The 21280-nt window shown below is 45.8% G+C and overlaps 1 protein-coding gene across 3 annotated transcripts in view; it reads right to left on the bottom strand.

Moving 5' to 3' along the window:
* Positions 1-1064: 1064 nt before the first annotated feature.
* UBE4A (ubiquitination factor E4A) overlaps positions 1065-21280 on the bottom strand; it is a 33472-nt gene continuing 13256 nt past the window's right edge. For 2 of the 3 annotated variants that reach the window (XM_075909788.2, XM_075909789.2), the window contains exons 7-20: positions 20236-20438; positions 19207-19398; positions 17299-17632; positions 16914-17040; positions 15310-15617; positions 13523-13655; positions 11405-11592; positions 9514-9614; positions 9273-9386; positions 7464-7638; positions 7148-7328; positions 6139-6286; positions 3982-4139; positions 1065-2297 (exon numbers count right to left, since the gene is read on the bottom strand). In XM_075909788.2, the coding sequence (XP_075765903.2) occupies positions 2159-2297; positions 3982-4139; positions 6139-6286; positions 7148-7328; positions 7464-7638; positions 9273-9386; positions 9514-9614; positions 11405-11592; positions 13523-13655; positions 15310-15617; positions 16914-17040; positions 17299-17632; positions 19207-19398; positions 20236-20438 (2501 nt within the window). In that variant the 3' untranslated portion in view covers positions 1065-2158. The remainder of the gene's footprint in view (positions 2298-3981; positions 4140-6138; positions 6287-7147; positions 7329-7463; positions 7639-9272; positions 9387-9513; positions 9615-11404; positions 11593-13522; positions 13656-15309; positions 15618-16913; positions 17041-17298; positions 17633-19206; positions 19399-20235; positions 20439-21280) is intronic. The other variant, XM_075909790.2, reaches the window with a different exon arrangement.

The following is a 21280-nucleotide window of genomic DNA, read 5'->3' as shown; positions in this document are numbered from 1 at the left end:
CTCGGTGACCTCCTTGGTGAAATCCTCTGAAGTAGCAAACTGCAGCGTATGGACTGAAGCTAGGCCCCTGGGGGCGAATGTTTCTTCTTTTGTGCCTGGTGATGTAGCTCCAGTTGTTCTGCCTAGAGCAGGGGGCTGGACTTGATGACCTGGTGTCTCTTCCAGTTCTATGATAAGGGGATGGTTTGATGAGATAACATGATCTTGGTAACTAATTGACCATTCATTATCAGTGGGAAATAGGTCAATGGAGGGATGATAGTAGTTACTATAGAGAACTTTCTGGGTGTCTGGCTGATGAGTCTTGCCCACATGCTCAGGGTTTAGCTGATCACCATATTTGGGGTCGGGAAGGAATTTTCCTCCAGGGTAGATTGGCAGAGGCCCTGGAGGTTTTTCGCCTTCCTCTGTAGCATGGGGCACAGATCACAGCTGGAGGATTCTCTGCATCTTGGGGTCTTCAAAGTATTTGAAGGCTTCAATATCTGAGACATAGGTGAGAGGATTATTCTAAGAGGGGTGGGTGAGATTCTGTGGCCTGCACTAGACTAGATGATCATAATGATCCCTTCTGACCTTAAAGTCTATGAGTATGAGTCCTTGTAATGCTACTTCCCAGCACAAACCCTCCTCTTCCCACAAACTGACTAGTAAGCCTATTTCATAGGTATAACTAATCAACATACCTACCCACCAAGAATAAAACATACATATTAAACTATTTAGCTTCAAATTCTGGTATTTCTAGGCTTGCATGAATACATACACAGGAGACTCAAGGATTATGTGTTTTAAGACCTTTTCTGACGTGTTAATTTTAACCAATTCTTGAAAGCACCTGCAGTAAGAGCCCAAGCTTTGCTCTTAGTTTTTGTTCAAAAAGAAATGCTAAAATTTTTGTAAGGCACATCCCCAACCCAAGGGTAATGTTATCACCATAGCTGGGGGGAAAATCAGTGTTGTAGTTGTACAGAGAGATGAAGTGTTGAGAGAAGTTATACCTGACCCTGATCCTACATTCAGAACAAACTCATCTTAAGACCAAATACACATTAACTTCAAAATGACTTGAAGCCTGACATTTTTATTGATAAAGCATATGTCTAAGGATATATACACACTGGCTACATATTAACATGCACAAAGTACAATATAAATGTAGGCAGGATTTATAGTGTACTTGAATGAGTATGTACACAATGCACAGACAGTGCCATTTCCAATAGGCTCTTAAACCATTACTAATTAAGGTTAATTTAAATCATATGGAGACTCTCAGAACCCCATTGAGAAAAGCTTATCCTCTGTGTCTGGGTATGGTGGGTTCCTGCATGGTTGCTCCTTGAACAAAACAGCAGGTAACCGATCATTAGTAAGAGTCCCCAGCAGCCAAGTGAGAGGCTTTTCTAAACCTACGCTCCTTTTTCCCAGCATGACCTCCTTATTCCCCGTGAGGGTTTTGTTACAGAAGCTGCTGAACCATTCGACTATCCCTACCTTTCAGTCACATCCAACTTTCAGATGGTGTTCTAAATGTTTCAATTTCAGTGCTGCCCCATTGCCATGGACCACGCTGAACGTCAACCCTTGTATTCAACCAATATTTACAGACAACACTGCATAAGAGAACCTCTTCCATCCTCACACACATCTAATTTAAGGGCTGCTGTGGACACACAATTTTTTTTCCACACTAAACATAGTATGATAGAACATTACATAGTTTGAATAGGTCTGGAGCCAAAGCAGCAGTACCAGAAGAAGAGAGATTTTGTGGTGGCTAACAGCCACTGAAATGTGTGACATGACATTCATTAAAACACAGTGAATGCTGTGAAGAACAAACACAAGAAAATTAACCAGTGGCCAACAGTGCAAGAAGGGACCATAGGATTCTTGAGCTGAGAATTTGTGATGTAGTTGAGGGTTCTGATATTTTTTAAAAGACTTAATGGAAACAAAAAATAGAAGGGGATAAAAGGAAGGGCCTAAGCAAGGCTCCAGGTCTAGTGGCAATGCACTAAATGCAATCGTGGTTAAAGAGTAGACTGTAGCACTGATTCACAGATTCTCTGGAGCACCATCCATTGTCTCTGCAAGGGGATTTCACTCTTGCAAATAAACTTTTGTTCATTTGTCAGGATGTTTTTTCATTTGTTCATTTTAGTGTGTTCTCTAGCTGCTCTTTCTGCTTTTTCCTCTCTGCAAGCCATTGCTGGATCTTCTCCTTTAGTTCTATGTTTGGTCTGATCTGGTCCATAGTGAGGGGGCTGCGATTGAAAGGATCTGTCTGGTCACTGTAAGAAAGAGAGAAAGTCCAGGAGACTCAGTCTATGACTACTGTTTTATGATTAAAAAGTAACCATATGAAGCCAAAAACATGGTCCACAGACATGCACAGCCACTGTTCCATCAAGTGAATCAGACCTGCCTATAGATACTAGTCCACTACATGTAATCATTAGGCTTCACCAAACATCCTCCAAAAGTCAGACACCACCATTCTCATCATTTTCAGAGGTGCATCTGAGACTAAAATGTCTAGGTTCACAATACACCTAAGTACAAGAGTATACAACAGTATTAGAGAGAACAAAGCACAACACAGACCAGCTACTAAACCTCTGATTCATAACACACAGAAGATGATTATTTATACACAGATTAAAATGTGCTACTACTTGGATGAAAAAAAGCAAATCTCCTATGCTCATGCTTTTATTGGAAAACATTTCTGGTTTTTATCTGTACTCACTAACATGCTCAACCTACAATCAGAATGAAGAAACACCTGCAGTTTTCCTAATATTCAAATTGCTTTTAAATTAAAAAGTCTTAATATTCTCCTCCCACCCCCCAACTTCAATTTGTAGGCTGGAGCACCTCTCCTGTGCTTTATTTCATTAAAAACACAAGCAAAAATGTGGTCTGCACAATGCCATAGGGTCCAGGCATACAAACTACACCTGGCTAATAAATCGTTAGCACTTTTGAAAACAGATGGATTATAGCCACTTGCAAATCCAACATAGCTAAGATCTTAGGCTCTAGAATAACCGTGGGAAATTTGTAAAGGAGAATGGCTGTACACATGCATGGGAATGGCCACGTGGTCCTGTCCCAACTTCTGACAGCAAAAACACCAACTCCTCCCCAGCAAACTGCAGGGTCCGATAATTCAAAAGAGCCCGGACCCTTTAATCGCTGCTGGAGCCCCATGTCTCACGTTCCAGACAGCGCTGAGGGTTAGAGCGGGGGGGGACATGCCTAGGGTTGCCAGTTGTCCAGTATTGACCCGGATAGTCTGGTATTTTCACCTCCTGTCTGGTTTAAAAAAAAAAAAAAAAATCAGAAAATACAGGACATCTGGTATTTTCTGAATTTTTTTTCCTTGCCAGGAGGTGAAAATACTAGACTGTTGGGGTTAATATTAGACACCTGGCAACCCTATACACACTCAGCAACCGGGCCAGGTCCAGCCCATCCCTCTCACTTACCTGATACTGCAGAGGAGCTGTCTGGTCCAGAGCAGGGAGAGAAGATGGCCACCGGCTGCCGGCAGCCTGTTAGGAGAGGCAGAGCCCAGCACCTGGTCTTAAAGGGGCCATGCTGGGGTTTTTTAATTTTTTTTTTTTTTTAAATAACTCTCGGGATCCTTTTTTTTTTGGCTCAACAACTTTGGTCTCCCACCTTTTTTTCCCCTAAAAGAATTTTTTCCCTGATGGTTTTTTTTTTTGGTGTGTGTGTGTGGGGGGGGGGGGGGTTGGTATTTTTGGTTAAACCATTTGGCAACCCTAGATGTGCCGCAATTTGGGCAGCATTCAGAGCTGACTGCCCCTGCCCTGCCTCTTGAACCCAAGGCCCTGCCCCTTCTGGGAGAACAAAGCCAACTTCCTCCCAACTTGCCCAGGGACCCGGATCCTCTGCTCTTAGTGAATCGCTGAACTCCTCATTCAGATGCAATTAACTTTTCTTGAATACCTGAGGAGATGCCTGGCTATTGTTGACCTATCCACAGTGACTCGGGAAGATGGCAGGATCACCGGGTCAGACATTAAAGTGCTCATGATAGGATCCAGGAATTCATCACACGCATCTGCATAGGTCTCCTCTTCTTGCTGCTGTCGATCTGCAAGAGACTGGTAGATACATGCACAGCTACTAACACTAGGCTTTGTGAAAATTTGTCAAGCAGCTTAAATTCTCGTATTCACAAAGGAGAGGAGCCTAACAATGCAGAAAGTCTGGCACCACTTCTTACTTGTAAACTATCTGGCAGAAGGTGACCATGCACATAACCAGATGCTCTGCCAAATCTTTTGGTTTATATCCAGAGCTCAGACACCAAGATGGCTAAGAAACAGCAGGAACCCAGATAACATATCGCAGCTGTGGCATGCAAATAAACACTGGGTGCACAGCTTTGCTTCTGCAAACTCCAGAAGTCTAATGGTTCTTTCATTTGCATAGTTACAGTTGTTAAAATATCATCAAAATGTAAATCAGTTCCTGGTTTCAATTTCAGACACAGCAAAAACATTAAGAATATAAGTATCTATTGGAAGACAGTTGTCAGCTATTGCTTGTCTGGACAGAAGCCTTGTAGGGCAAAATTGGGTGTGGAAGCTTTTTGGAGGAGCATGGCTATCGTTACTGATTAGCATCATAGTTTTAATTTTCCAGCAAAACCTTTGTGGAAGCTGAGACAGGCTAGCTCTGAGGGGATTTCCAGAAGTTGTTACAGCTTACTGTCTTGTACAGCATACTAACCTCTTCACATCAGGGATAATCTTTTATTGGTTTGTAAAACATTGCACGTTTACAAAGCTATGTACACATATTACAAGTGGAGGTGGAATTCTAACCCTATTGTTCATGTTGCCCTATGCACCCTTCATATTTTAAGACCCTCTTCTCATTCCTTATAACTTTGCCAATTTGTAACTGTTTGTGCTGAATTTTTACATGGCTGGTGTCTGCCTTAGGCTTAATTTTTTTGTGTGTGGAGAATTTCAGTCAAAACTGTTCAGCCAGCTCCAAGATGAAGGCAAGGAAAACGTCGTTTTTACCATTTAAAAATATTCGGGCAAACTTTTCTTTGAAACGTTCTAGTATGACCACACTTTGGAGTAGGGGCTTGAAATTTGGTGGGGAGGTAGCCAGGGTATCAGGGATGCAGCTTTTGCCATCCTTGTAAGATTCTGCTCATATTTGGCCAGGGTGGGGGGGAAAGAGGGATTGTAGTTCATTAGAAATCTCTTAATTTTTAAGTTCTGTCTGCACTGGGCATCCTCAGCCTGGGTCTGAGTAAGAGTTTATCCAAAACTGCACCTCTACGCTGCTGTGAGCTATGCAAGGTCTGGGCATGGTAAGGAACAGGAGAGAATCTCTCCCTTCTGCATTTGTAGAAATAAAAGATCCACAGTAGGGCTGGCTCAAGCAGTAGGGCTAGAAACTGCTGTGTAGACACTGAGGCTTAGTTTGGAATCTAGGATCCTCCCATTCACAGAGTCCCAGAGCTTTAGCGCCAATGATTTTTCAGCTTTGCAAGCCTTAGTCTGCTGACCCTGGTCAGACACATGCCTTTTATCCCTGTGCAGACATACCTTCAGTGCCGTTGCTGCTGCTGCTACCCAGGCAGTAAGAGGAAGCTGCCTAGTCTGAATGCGAAGGGGGTCAAGGAAGACCGTGCAGAGGTGGGAGAAACAGACTGGCACGAGGAGGATGAGGGGCAGACTGGAGGGGAGAGGGAAGCTGGGAGTCAGTGGGTGGGAAGAGACTTGGACTGGCTGAACAAGAGACTGGAAACCAATGGCTGGAGGAATGGGAAATAAATGTGACAAGAAGCCAGGAGACATGGGGCTGCCTGGGCAAAGAAACAGGGAAGTGGAGTCAGTGAACAGAATGACCCGGTGAATGGGCGAGAATCCCAGGAGGTATACTGGGATGGGAAGCCAGAGTGAGACTGAAGAATGTGAGTGGGTTTTGCAAGGGAGAGAGAGAGAGAGAGAGATCAGTTAAGAAGCGAGGGGCACATTCAAGAACTTTCACAGTGAAATATCAATAGAGAACTCTGCTTAGCAGAAGCATTGATAAATGGCTGACAGCACCAATAGTGTCGTCCTTTTCCTCTCTCACCTTGATCCGTTCGGCCAGGTTACTGAAAGCCACGATCATGTCCCCAGGCTTATTGATTTTCTTTAGGACTCTGACTGTCTGAGCAAACAGCATCGGCGAATAGGAGCGCCCATCCTTGGGCACCGTGGCGCAGAAATTCTCTGCATCGCTGAACCACAATTACAGAAAGAAAAAGAACATAAGCGTTGGGATTTGTGGAAAGAGTGATTTGCGAGATTGCAGAGACATCTCCCCACACAGCAGCTGAATTATTTCAGTAAAATATACACAGGAGATGGCAATGTGAAAGGAGACACACCTCACTGTAACAGCTGAGTAGTTTCTCCTAGACCGTCTCTATGCTCGGATAGGTTTTACACTAGCTACAGCCATATTTAAAGTCTGTTACTGCTGCCAAGGTTGTAGGTGTTTTCCCTGGCTAGTGCGGATGGGGGAAGGGGAGGTTCTCTATGCTACAAGGAGCCAATGTATGGCATAGAGTGGTTACCATAATTAAAAAAAAAGACAAGACAAAAATATCACAAAATACAAAACCACCACACTGGACAGGGGATCATGAGAGAATTCTGCTACCCACAACCATGTGTAAACACAATCATAGCTAGCAGAGGTCAGCTCCCAGTGTAATCAGAGCTACCTAGATCACATAAAAATGCATGATACTGGTCAGATTTCCTATTGAAAAGACTGCTATACTTAATTCACAGATTCTCCATTATTTGTAGTCTCCCATTGAGGCTTAAAGATTTAATTGTTCAGATGGCGGGTGATGGCTTAAAAACAAGTTTTAGAACCGAAATTAATGTCTGGCTGGATTTATGCTGACTGCAGTCAGCTCAGAGTAGAATTTGGTCCTGAGCAGCTCAGCAGCATCGCGCTAATGGATTTAGTAGACTAAATATCCAGAAATAATTTTGTTTTGCCACCCAGCAATGTGAATCCATTGTGCAATAGGGGTCCTGTTCTCCAGGACTGTTGCTCCCCCGCAGCTTCTCATACCCTCACATACCCAAGGTTTAAGTAGATGGTACAGATGTCAGAAACAAGCTGCTGGGGTTTGAAGTCAAACTCGCTGAAATCCTTGACTTTTAATGCTCCCATTTTAGGGCCAACCAGGTGCTGCAGGAAGTAGTTCAGCATGGAGATGATGCGCTCAGCAAGGAAAGGATGCACAAACAGGGACTTAATTTCTGGAATGGAAGCCAACAGTTCTCTGAGCATCAAAATAAAAATCAACCCTTCTGCACCAACCCCTTAAACCAGGCAAAACTCCCCCAACCACTGCCACTCTCCCATTCCCAGCTACGAGAGCTTGCTGTCCATACCTGAGGTCAGAAAGGCCAGAGTTCCAATGGTTTCATTGGACATGATGTTGTGGAAGCGAGCCAGCTGACCAAACATTTGCAGACTGGACTCCTTCTCCCTACGAGCCTCTGGGGACAGGCTGTCCCACTCACCACGGTCCTTCTCTATCTGCTGAACTTTTATCTTACTGAGGTACTGTAAAGATAAAGCAGAGGAATTGAGCAGTGTGGTCTACTTAGTAATCCTGGCAAGCTCAGAATGCTTTCATCCTCTCTTACATGGGAAATTATTCCATGAGTTCAGTAGGTCTTGGGAAATCTCCTAGACCCAGAAGGCACATGTGCACATCAGATAAACTCCACTACAAAATTAGCAACCTAAGGAAGGGACTTGGGTTGAATTGGACCGTGGAGGCACTCCTCACCTCCCTTGAGGCTAGGCTGAAGCCCCTTGACAGAGCAGTTTGGGGGAAAGCCTTAATTGCTGCTGCTTGTAATGAATGTGGCTTGTTGATAAACAGAGGGTTTAAGTCTCTGGTACTTTAATTGGGTATTTTTCACTAGCGCCAATTACACAGTGAAACCAAAATCAAGAAAGGAAATAATTTAGCCCAGGGTTCTGGGTGCCAGTTATAATAGAACCTACTTTCCAGACTAGGCTTCTCCTTTGCCAGGTCAGCACAAGTTCTCACGTGCTTCCTACTACCCGCAGAAGTGCTGCTGACTGACAGATTCCGAACAGGCCTCGTTCACTGCAACCGAATAAGCAGCAATTCCCTGGGGCCTCACAAAGAAAAGAGGAAAGTAGGAGCTAAAAAGTGGGAGGTGGGTGGAGAAGGACCAAGTGAAGGGTGAAGAGGATTCATTGACAATGTCATTCCTTGGGGTTAAATCAGATTCAGCCACAACATAGAAGTAACTTGGAAGTTTCATTACAGCTGTGGAGCTCTTTGCTCTCCTGATCTCACACTGCAGAGTTCCAGGCAGCAGTAAGTCTCACTGTGAGCCAACCTTGTCAATGACAGGAGCTTTTCTCTCCACGCTTACACAGGGCTCCCATGACCACATGTATTTAACAAACAAAAACACAGCACCTTCTTTTAAAGCAAAGCAACATTAGGAACAGCCTAAAAAACACTCAGGCAGGTGGATCACATCTGTACTGCCAGGCTCACACTTCCACCACAGGACATACAACTGAGCTTCCAAGGCCCCTTTTTTTAGTAGCAAGCAGCAGCTTCAAAAGATGTGGATAGAAAATAATCACACACGAGGGACAAAGAAGTTCATCTGGGTCTGATGCCTTGTAAGCCCAAAGGAGGAGGCTGTCTTGAGACGGCAACATCTCTGCTAAAATAACAAGGCATTTGCAAAGCAGGCCAGAGGGATTTGATGATCACAAGCTGCAAGAAGACTCACATGAGCCAGTTATAGTTCACATAAGCAACAGGCAGACTTCCTCACAACTCAGCCAACGGACTTCAGTCCTGACCTGAAAATCCTTCCCTTGGTTTTGGCTTCCTCTCCCTCTCTAGCCTCCTCAACCTGATACCGAACCTGGTCTGCCAGAGCCCTGGAGTTCTAGCCCCCAGTCCAAAAGCCCTTCAATTATGCTCTCCAGCATCTCTCCCTATTCCACCTCTGGGTTTCTCCTGAGCAGATGATCAGTCTGGCTGAACTCTGCCAAACTGCTTGGAGAGCATCCGATGCAGACAGACCTCACTAGGAGTTAAGGTGAGGGATATAGGTCTGATACCTTCATCAGCCATCTGACATATAGGAGCTGTGCCTGCTTCCACTTCCACAACTAAGACACCTTCCAAGCCCTACCTGTATGGCTTCATCCAGCAGGAAAATGGCATCGTTCATGAGCAAGTTAAGGAAGCGCAGGAAGAGAGGAGGGTTCATTGCCTCTAGGTTCTCCGAGGCATAATCAGCCAGACCCTACAAGTCACACGCAGAATGGAGGAGTTAGTGCTCCACCACAGAGCAAACGGAAGTGTTGAGTTACATGACACTATACGGTGCTGTACATACCAAACAAGCCACAGAGGTGCATATATTAGCTTACCTTTATGCTTTGCCGGTATGAATCTGTCCCCCACATGTATCTGAGAATGGGATACATGGGTCGACGATAGTTAAACTTCTGCTCAAACTGATGGGGATCCCCTGAACAAAAGCAAAAGGGAGAGGGAGCTTCAACTAAGCAGCAAGCACTGGCACAGGGTTTAACATCTCTAGAGCTCTTCACAGCTGTGGAGCTCTTTGCATTCCCAGCGATGTGTGAGATTCGATGCTGCAGTAAGTCTCCCAGGGAGCTGACCCTGTCAATGACAGGAGCTTACTTAGCATCAGGCTGGAGAAGAGCAACATCTGCTCAAGTCCTTGAGAAAAATCTAAAGCTGACTTCACAGTGCACCCTGCTCAACAAGGAACAACTGTCACAGCAAGCTCCTGAAATGCAGCCAACGCCAGGAAGCAAGAGCTGATTAAATGCTACTTTCAAATATCAATTTGCCACTATCACTAGACTCCTTTTTGCCGGATCTGTTCTTGCGATGCAGCTCCAATACTGTATACGCTTCACAGAGCGGGACTATTTTATGTGCACTTAGCGAGATTTACTCAACTAAAGCAACCAGTCTGCATTAGTTAATGCTCAGCGCTCCCAACCTGTGACATCAGAGAGGTTCCTGAACTATTTTAAAGGGGCTGTTAAAGTTAACAGAAGAAATAGACCTTAAAACCAGGAGAGTTTGTCTCAAAGAAACAGGACAGAAACCAATGTTCGTGCCTTTGAAAGCTGACAGACAGACTTTTACAAAGTTAGTGGTACATCCTATGCTTTTGCTCCATTTTCCCTTGAAGTAAGCGCCCCAGTCACTAATAGCTCTTGGGATTTCCCTGTTTGTGCTGGCAGTGGTTGGCAATAGCACATGGTGCTCACCATCAGCTCAGAGGGAGCAACCAAGTTGAAGCACTGAGCATCTCCCCGCCTCCCCACTAGCAAAGAGCTCCATGCTGTTCCGACAGACGTCAGCAGCGAGGCTATCGCTGATTTCAGTGGGAGCTGGGTTAACCGCTGGGCTTGTGAGACAAACAGTGCTGAGGCAGTCTGCTGAGCTGCTGGACGCCTCTTGGGATGAGCACTCAGAATGTACGATAATGAAGTTAGAGCACAGGATAAAATGAGTGTGCCAGGGCCAGTCGAACACTGAGCCTCAGGTCTGGGAAACGGGGCAGAAATGTTGTGGAGGCAGCATACGTGGACTTTGGTTGGTTGAGGAACAGGAACACTTCTCCTTGCCCCATTGTGATTCTTGCTCTGTGACTGAGTGCTCCAGAGGGAGGAGAGCATCCTGACTAGGCTGCTGGCTGAGATGGAGGGCTGTAAGAATACGACTGTCTTGAAGTGGCCTCTGAGAAAAGCCACCTATGGAAGGTCTGTGAGTATGGAAATGTGCTCGTTTCCCACTGAATAGAGCAGGTCCAGCTGAAGTCAATGGGAGTGTTGCTACTGCCTTCAATGGGAGCAAGGTGGAACTCCTAGTGGGCGCAGCTACCTAAGGGGACTTGATTAGACCATGAAATGCAGCTTTCCAGAGCATGTGTTTTCAAGACATGTTGCAGCTTTGCCTACATCAGCAATTCAGAACAACTGCATTTTTGCTAGAGAGCTGTCTGTGTAATATGGTCTAATGGATATGACCAAGCCTGACTAGGTTGGGGTTGGTGCATCACTGTCAATAGAACCAGGAGCGGCCCTAGATGAGCTGCTGGCAACTGGCGCCGTAAACGAAATGCACGATCGGCGCCCCCGCCTCCAAAGCCCTCAACGGCCGTTTTTCTTGGTATTGACGGGCCGCCACTGAATAGAACAAGGTATGTCAAAGCCTGCAGATAGCCTCTCATTGATTGTTCTCAGAGCAAGAAACAAATCCCTCCCCTTTCCTGCTCACCTGTAAACTCAATGTCCACAAAGACCTTGATAAGTGCCTCAGCCAGACGGGCAGCATGTAGGTAGGAGCAGAACACTCGCTCGCGATGGAACATGCTGGAAACAAGGGGGTTTTGGACCTGATCCAGGTGAGGCATCACTGCTTCCAACACTTCGGCCAGCTTGGCTCGTAGGTGAGGATTCTTCATTCTGGAAAAGAAACACAGATACATTGGGGCAGTCTGGAGCAAAAAGGGGAATTTGATTGGCCAAAGAGAATCCCAAAGGACTGGCTGAGCACGCTATCCTTCTGCAGCCAAACTTCTGACCTAATCGAAAGCACCTGCATTCCCAACAGCACGCCGTGATCGCTCTCAGTCACTAGCGGTTAATCCTCCGAGAGAAGGACTATAGGAAGAGTGAAGGTTGAAGATTTTGGCTTATCCGAGAGAAGCAGTCTCTCAGTGAGGCACACTACTGCATGCTTGTGCCTGCTCATCCGTTGTGGCTCTTTTGCCCTAGTCCAATATAGGTGGCAAATTTTCTGTTATATCAGCTACGTGCTGAACCGGTGTAACTCTTCCATCCCCTATTTATAGAACATCAGAAGTACTTTGAAATTGCACAGAGCTCTTACTAATCTATCACAGAGCATTCAGCAAGGGTGAGTAAGTGTTACTGTTCCCACTACAGAGGTAGAGCACAGGGCCGAGACTGCACAGAGAGTCAGTGAAAGAAGTCTCCCAAACGCCATACTGCGGAATGGCAAATACCGCCTCAGGCAGAAGACAAAGTTTACCTGCCCCTACTGTTGCCATGAATGTGATTGCACACAGAAATAGGAACAAATGAAGAGCATGAACACAGTGTACACGAGGATATCTTACCTCCAGGATCAATAAGTCAGCTCATGATTTTGTTTGGTGCTCAGGCAACAAACACCCCGGCAACAGAGGTCTCAGAAATAACAAAGCCAGGCTGATTTAGATAACCTGTTTTGACACCCAATTCCATAAAACAGGAAAGTTCCCAAGTCAGACACAGACAAAGCAAATCTCCCAAGACAGCACACATTCTGCAGGTACATAAGTTCTGGTTTTCAAAGGTGCAGTACACTTAAGAATTCCTGGTGCCTTAACTTGGAATTGCAAGCACTCATTTCTGAATGTCTGTCCCCTAGTGCCACAGGCCACCCACCTTATAACGCACTAAATGTCCCTGCCTTTTGTTGTGATGTTGTGCACTTGCAGCTAAACACCAATAAAAAGGTGCACAATGATTTCTGGTCTTCGGAAATATGAGTCAGATTTGAAATTTCTTTCAGTCTGACCCTTATAATCAAAAGCCCCAGTGATCAGTGTAAATGAGGGGCAAACACATTGGCACCACTGAATTCTGGAAGGTAATTTTTGATCCCTAGCCAAATGATCACATGTAGTGCTCACTAAATCCAAGTTCCGCTGTACACACACAATACATTTGTTTCCTTGTTTGAGGCAGCATGGCAGTAGTCGCACAACAAAAAGGAAGTATTTTCCAGGTGCTTTTCAGATAGAGCAAGATGTGCTGACCTTATCTGTTACATGTGAACACACTATTCTACACCCCCCACTTGCGCCTGCAGCGGATTATGCCTCCCGAGGCCCCAGCACTTCTCCCTGCAATGGGAAATGTTGTGAACATTCTTTTTTTTTTCCCGAATACAAACATACAAACCTGTGTGTGAAAACAATTTTGAAGGACGCACTTCAGTCTCCTGCTTCAGGAGACGTATAGGGAAGACTAAAAAACAACATCTAATGGAAATCCAAGTGCCAGGCATTCCATCATTGCTCAAAGTTCACTAACAAAGAGCTGTAACTAGACAGGCTCCCAACATTACAGTAATTTGCCATTAATGAGGAAACAGATGCTGGATTCCCATTTGTGTCTTACATGAAACCCAAGCGCTTTGGGACAAAGGTCTTTGCTTAGGATGCCTCTAGTGGGCAGAATTCTTTGCTGTCCCCAGGTGGGTCAGCGGAGTCATTAACGTTTACATCAAACCTCAAGACACCCCTTATGATTTGTACTTGTTTGTTTCTGTCTCTGGATGCTTTTCAGTAAGTGTAAAAGGACAAAGGGCTGCAAAGGTATTTACCTCTCAACATCACCCGTGAAAACAGTAACAAAGTGAAAGATGTGCTCCAGAGAATCAGCAGAAGCCTCCAAGATGTCATCAGCAAACCGCCGCAGGAAAATGAAGAAATCACCCAAATTATCAGCAAAGAATTCTGCGAATAGAAGTCATAAAAATTAGTGTCTCATCAGACGCTCTTTTCTAGCCTTCCCTGTGGGATTCCCCCCTGTGCTTCTCATGGTGATTAAAATTAACATGGTAGTTTAATGCCAATAAAAAAAATGAAGCAATTACTGAGAAAGCCAGCACAGCCTGTACAAACTGTATCCCTAGACCTAACAGGAACAACTTGCACTTACATATATAACCCTAAAAGTCCTCCATACCAATAAGATTTATTGTTCACTAAGATGACTTCACCCCACTAAGGATGTTAAATTGCGGTTAACTGACTAGTCAAGTAGTCGATGGAATTTCCATCCAATACTCGACTAGTCGATAGGCACTTGTATTTCAAAGGAGGAATGCGGAACTCCAGTACAGCCTGGGCCAGTAGGAAATCCCACTGACTCTGGGCTGCATGCGGGTGCCGGAAGTGCCCTCATGGAGCTTGGGGTTAGTGGGGGACTCAGAATCCCCCGCTGACCCTGGGCTCCATGCCGTGCAGAGCCTAGGGTCAGCTAGGGAGTCCCCAGCTGATCCCGGACTCCTCATCTGCCCTTTTGAAATGTGGAGGCAGTGTTTCAAAGGGGCAGCTGTGGAGCTTGGGATCAGCTGGAGACGCCTCAGTTGATCCCGGTTCCGTGTGGCATTTCCTCAGAACTCAGGATCAGCTGGAGAGTGATCCTGGGTTCTAGGGAAATGCTGCGTGGAACCCAGAGTCAGCTGGGGAGTCCCCAGCTGACCCCAGGCTCCACAGCACTTCTGTGTTTTAAAGTGACAGTGCTGCACAGCTGATCCCTGGCTCAGCTGTGTGGCATTGCCACTTTGAAGTACCCCTTCCCCACCTTTGCTGCCTTTATCTTATAGAGGCAGCAAGGGCTGGGGAGGGAAATTAATTAGTTGACTAATCCACAGACTATCTGATAAGCAAATGCTTATTAGACAGTCGACGAATCCTTAACAACCATGGAGGCAAGTCACTTTGGGGTGAAATTTGGCAGCTGTGTAGCAGTGCATAATTGTAAACAACATCTGAAGGATCCATATCCAATTGAAACTGCAGGGCTAATGATGTGTGGTTACATTCTGCCTCAACTGGATGGGGCAGAACATCAGACTCTCCAGTTCCTACAGAAAGTGCTTGATACTTTTAAAAGAGGCCAGAACCTTAGTTTGTCTCATCAGAAAGACAGCACTTCCACCAGTACAGTGATCCTGTTAACAATCAGGGGAACTGGTTCAGTGCTAAGATGGAGCAGTGCTATCTACTGGGCCACCACCATCACTTCCAGGAAAATCAGAATTTCCATGGACAATTCCCCATGCAGTGCACATTCGATGCAAACCCAGCTGTGCACAATCTGTTGAGAACCACAAGTTCACACTCTCAGGCATTTCTATGATGCATGTCACTTTGTTATCTGGGCTTTGGACATTTTGGCACAGAATTTCCCCTTGTTTCTGTACAGATCCTACAGCCCTGATTTTGCAAGTTCCTGCAAAATGCAGGCACTCAGCACCTCCAAAAGAGACAGGCCATTTACTGCATAAATAATGCAAACTGAAAAGGGTGCTAAAGCTATTTTGACTCCTTCACCCTCTCTGTTAGTGGTGCGCTGGTCTTAATGAAAAGCAGTGATCTCTACCTGGAACGTAAGCCAGTGCACTGTGCTTCAATTCTGGCAAAGGGAACGTCAGGTCTACAAGCTCAGTGCCTCGGTTTCCTATCGCCAGCTGGACCAGGAGAACTGCCATGGACACTTGCAAATTCAGGCAGTTCTGTAGCATCTGTGGCTCAGTCATGGATGTTTTGGTGGAGAGATAGACAGTCATCAGGCGTTCAAACTGCTCCCGCAGACTGTCTGCTGCAGGGCTGGAACTTTGTTGAGCCTCTCGCCAGGCTACCTGCAGCCGGTGAAGGCTTTGGTTTATCTTTACCATCTGATCATGCAACCTGTCCACAGAACAAAGATGAGAATACCGGAGAAGTTGAGAATCGATTTAGTACAGATGGCCCACAGAGATCCTAAACATGCCTATGTGCAGAACACTGAGTGGTGGTGTGCAACTGGCAGAAGTCGCTGAGAAGGCAGAAAAAAGCAGGGCATGGTACCAGCTTTACAAACTGCTCCATTCCATCTGAATAAGCAGAAAGATGGTTGTAACTGAGTGAGCATTATTTAAATCCACTGTCCTCAAATTATCCACCACGAATAATTCTGTCTGCTGGTCTGCCGAACGGCATGTTACCAGAATCAGACAGCGAAGGACTGGGAGGGTGCAGTTCCAGAAAAGGAGCTCTCTTACAAACTAATCTGGAGAATGAAAACTCTGGTGATCCATCAGTGCTAACTCTGCACCGGATGGCTAGCTTGGCCTAAGCAGCTGTACATCCTCTCAGTCTAGCAGAGTCCCGGATGTTCTAAGTAATGTGGCGATGCCCGCAAGGTGATACTTTGTTTCCCAGCAACAAACCATCTGTATAACTTTTCTGGCTTTTTTGATATTTAGAAAATAAATCATATGGAAGGTGAGTACGCCTGGATCACTGGTGACCCCGCAGTATCCAGGTAGCTATTCACAGTGGGAGGCTAAGCAATCAGTACGCGTTAGCCTCCTGCACTTCCTGAGAAGAGCAGCCAATTATCCTCCTAACTTACTGAAAATGAAGCCCACTCACTATGGCAGTTCAAATACTCTATCCAGAGAGAGAGATGCTCTCCGGTACAGACAGGAGATTTGGGCCATTTCTCTCCTGGGGAAAGATCACAGCAGCCAATGAAAATGATAATGTAAACTACCAAGGCCAGGAGCTGGGCATTATCTTTGGGTCTAACTGAAGAGATGGACCCCTGGTTCAAAGCCAAAGCAGAGCTCCATCTCTTCAGCAGACCCAAAGATAAGGCCTGGCAGCTATTATCTGAGCACAGGGGAAATAAGCCCCATGCTGATTTGTCATCTACAGCTTGGAGCACAGGTGTCATCAGAATAGTCAGAAAAACAGACCTAACAGTACTGGGCCTTTGGATACAGAACAGTACTTAAAAAAGCCACCTGTCCCTTAATTTAGCATTTTTCTGTTATTTGAGAACAACAGATATTACCTGAGTCTCGGCAAAAGAATCTGTCCCATAAACTTGCAGACATCCTGGTTTAAAAAGCATCCATAAGAAATACAAGTTTGTGTGGCACTCTCCCAGTTACCAACACTGTTCATAACAACGGGTTCCTGGACTAGCAGGCGAGTTACCTGTGAAATCCTAAATGGAGGGTGTACTGTGTCAGGACTAGGTTCTCGGTCACCAGATTGTAGCTGTGGGCAAACCCTGGATCCTGCTCAGTCACAGCTGGGATCAAACACGTTTCTTTTTCCAAGCCTTGAAGAAATTAAAAGCACCAGTGAATTGACCCTGCCCTGCTGGGTCTGGGAAGGGGACTTCAGTGCAGTCAGAAAGACCCAGCTTGGTGTGGGTGATATTTTAACCTTTCAGCTTCTCTTGACTCCACCACAGCCCACCTAATTTGTTGCCTCCTTTTCCTCCTGAAGAGACAGGAGGTATCGTTTTGTAGGGGAGACAAAGTGCACATGAGCCCATATGGAAGCAAGGTGAGCCTAGCATTTCTAGCATACCTACCTTTCAGATGCACATTCTTACTTCTCCTCTCCTCTTCAGTCAGCTCTTTCAGGGCACAGTAGGTGGGGTCGAAGGTGAGAAGCCTAGGAGATCTGGGCTTGCAGAATGGCTGGCACAGTTTCAGGAGGGCAGCCCCTAGATTCAGAAAGAAGGCATCCGAGGCATACATCTGGAAGAAGAGCTCCGGCATCTGGTTAGCCCAGATTTTGGTACGGCCTGCATTAGCATGGAGACAGTTTCCAAGCCAGGACAGAATCCTGTGCTTGGTCTCTGGAGAGAGCTGTAACAGGTTCTTCAACATCTGGTAGATTTTCTCATGGAACTGGGCCATAAACTGTTAATAAAAAAACCAAACCGTCACTGAAGGAATTTTTGAAAAGGTCCATTTCACTTGCACTTTTCAAGTTGGTCTGAGAGCTCCTAGGTCATCCTACTCTTCTTAAGAACATAAGAACGGCCGTACTGGGTCAGACCAAAGGTCCACCTAGCCCAGTAGCCTGTCTGCCGACAGTGGCCAGCACCAGGTGCCCCAGAGAGGGTGGACCAAAGACAATGATCAATCGATTTGTCTCCTGCCATCCCTCTCCAGCCTCTGACAAACAGAGGCAAAGGACACCATTTTATCCCCTGGCTAATAGCCTTTTATGGACCTAACCTCCATGAATTTATCCAGCTTCTCTTTAAACTCCATTATAGTCCTAGCCTTCACAGCCTCCTCTGGCAAGGAGTTCCACAGGTTGACTACACGCTCTGTGAAGAAGACCTTTCTTTTATTAGTTTTAAACCTGCTCCCCATTAATTTAATTTGGTGTCCTCTAGTTCTTCTATTTAGGGAACTAATAAATAGCTTTTCTTTATCGGCCCTCTCCACACCACTCATGATTTTATAGACCTCTATCATATCCCCCCTCCATCTCCTCTTTTCTAAACTGAAAAGTCCCAGTCTCTTTAGCCTCGCTTCATATGGGACCCGATCCAAACCCCTAATCATTTTAGTTGCCCTTTTCTGAACCCTTTCCAAGGCCGAAATATCTTTTTTGAGGTGAGGAGACCACATCTGTACACAGTATTCATTCTTAGGGCATGCCTTCCCTGCTGCTGGGAGCTAGCCTCCTCGCCCAGCTGGACAGACTCAGACTCTGATAAAAGTAGCAGTGTGGATGTTGCTTCCTCAAGCTAGCCACCTAAGTCCAAACTTACCTGTCCCTTGGGTCTGTGCTCAGGAGGCGCGCCTAAGTTGTGGGTCCACACAATTATTTTTAGTGTGCTAGCTCGGGGGCGGGGGGGGGGAGGGTTAGTGCGAATCTGGTGACCCCATGCTAGGAAGCATGCTCCCAGCTGAAGGGCAGGCATACCCAAAGGTGCTTACTTGTAGCTCCCATGACCCCTTAACATTGTCCCGTCAAAGACAACATATGGTGAATACAGCAACCCTGAAGCCTACAGATAAAAGCCAGGAAGACATGCTAAGAAATACAATGAATTGTTTCAATGGAAAGGAAAACCAAAGGTTTTTATAGGTCGCTGGGAGGAAGAATGATTTTGTAGTAGGGCACATGACTGGGAGCCAGTTGATGTGGGTTCAGGCTCTCTATGGGGAACCTTTGTACTTGTACTCGCTAAGATTTTGCACTGCTGCAGCACTTTCCACACGAGCGATTCAAAGCATGTTACCCATATGAATGGAGTTATTCTCCCAACACCCTGTGATATCTGCACTATCCTTATTGTACAGGTGGGAAAACAACATCCCAGTACACAGAGGTGGAGTGGCTTGCCCAAAGTCACGCAGCCATCCTATGGCAGAACCTGAACAGAGCCCAGATCTCCTGAAATCCATTACAAGGGATCCTTTCCTTAGCCAGGCACACTGGAGTTCAGTATTAGAAAGTGGTACTTCAGCTCCACCTGATGAATGTTGGACTCCTGCACTTTGATCTCTTGTGGGCTGGATCGGGATGGATTCAGAAAGTAGCTATGACTCTCCACTACACCCGGAGTTTTCAGCAAGCAGGAGATGCTCAGGATGACTCCTAGCAGAGTCTTCTGGTACAGTTGCCCATTGGTGGGGTCCTTTGGTTGAATGTAGTCTACAAAAACCTAAAGAGACAGATGATCTGCATGCTACTGTTCATATACGCATAAAGAGAGCCTGCTGACTTGGGAGCGGTCAGAGATCAGTAGGAGTAGTTTAATAAAGAAGGAATGGGGGGAACAAATTATTTCATTCTCTCTTTTGTTTTTTCTCATAGAGGATCAAGATAGATACATATAGGATGTGTGAACCAGGTAGGACACTGCATGCACAATCCCTTAAAAGCTGAAATGCGTGGGTCGTAGCAACACACTTCAGAGTGCACATTTACCAGAGCAGAATGGGAGCCCTGTCCAATTCAGTCTGTCATTCAGTAACAAAGCCAAGCAAAAGCCATTAGCCACTGCACAGGAAGACACATCTACATCAGACTCACTGGCCCGTGGGTGTATTCAGTATCAGAGGGGTAGCCGTGTTAGTCTGAATCTGCATAAACAACAAGAAGTCCTGTGGCACCTTATAGACTAACAGATTTCATCAGATGCATGCAGTGGAAATTCCAGAGGCAGGTATAAATATACAGGCACTATGTGCGTCTGATGAAGTGGGTCTTTGCCCACTAAAGCTTATGCTCCAATAAACCTGTCAGTCTATAAGGTGCCACAGGACTTAGGATCATAGAACTTCTCGTTTTAATTTGGGTGTATTCAGTTGCTTTCCTTGTTGGCAAACAGTAAGGCTCAGAGTTAAAGAGCCACAAAAAGTGAACTCTCTTCCATATAGAGATAGCCTTTCTGGGGCGATGGCAGGGGCATATCAGTGGGAACTTGCTCTGCTGTTGCCTATGCAGCACTTTTCCAGTGGATAGCTGACATCTGTTACCAGCTCTCCAACATGCTTACCTGTGCTATAGCTTTCTGTCTGGTGAAATAGAGGAGTATATCCAGATACATGTACAGTAGGATCTGACAAAGGTCCAGGTCCTTGATTCGACCCAACAGAATATCAAACACAGGAACCATGACCTCCCCAAATGTCCGTACTTCCTCATCCATCGTCAAGGCTTCTATGACCTCCTCAAGAAACTCAGTCACATCTTCAAAATCTAATTAAAGAAGAAAAGAGTGTGTGTGTGTGGGGATAGGAGGGGAGGGGAGGGGGGAGAATAGAAAAAACACATTTAACAGAAATACTCCAAGTATTTTTAGTGGCTTCAGCCCATTAATATCTCACTACAATCCCTCACCAGTATGATAAAACACCATACTGTCAAATACTAGCCATGGGCTGCCTGGATTAGCTGATGTTTGAACAAGCCATAGCTAGAGAGTCCTGTGACCCTGACTGCTTAGGGATAAAATTAATCAAGAGATAAGAATTCTCAACGCAGTATTAAGCAGAACCAATTGTGCTTGATAAGGAGATTAAAAACATGCTTATCACTGGACACATTTCCCTGCAGCCAAGTGGTCAGCATTGTATTTTCAGAGGGCATAAGGACATTAACTAAAGGTATCTGAACTGCCCCATAGATTTTTAAATCCTTTATAAAAGAGGGGGGCCTCAGTGTTTTATTCTGCAAATACTAGGGATATTAAATATCAGTTAATTGAATAGTCGATTAATTCTTGAATAACTCATGAATTCTTATTGGTTACTCAACTATTCTATAGTCCCTGGGGGTGGGGCTGGCAGCCAGTGCACTCCAGCTCCACTTCCAAGGAGCCCCTACCACAATGTGCTGCTGCCCCTGTATCAGAGGCAGCAGCACAGGGGGCCAGGTGGGAGCTGCTCCACAAGGAGAGCCGGTTTAAAAACCAGCTCCCCTTGCGGCCCAGCTGCCTGCCACCCCAACTGCTGCCTCTAAATACAGAGGCAGCAGCAGCCGCCATGGGGTGGCAGCACCCCCTTTCTGGGGTGAGAGAGGGGGGATCTGAGCTCCTGGAC

The sequence above is a fragment of the Pelodiscus sinensis genome, chromosome 25 (assembly GCF_052426305.1).
Source record: "Pelodiscus sinensis isolate ZL-2025 chromosome 25, ASM5242630v1, whole genome shotgun sequence".
Taxonomy (NCBI): domain Eukaryota; kingdom Metazoa; phylum Chordata; order Testudines; family Trionychidae; genus Pelodiscus; species Pelodiscus sinensis.
Note: the sequence above shows the minus strand (reverse complement) of the source record. Positions and strands in the feature narration are given on the sequence as shown.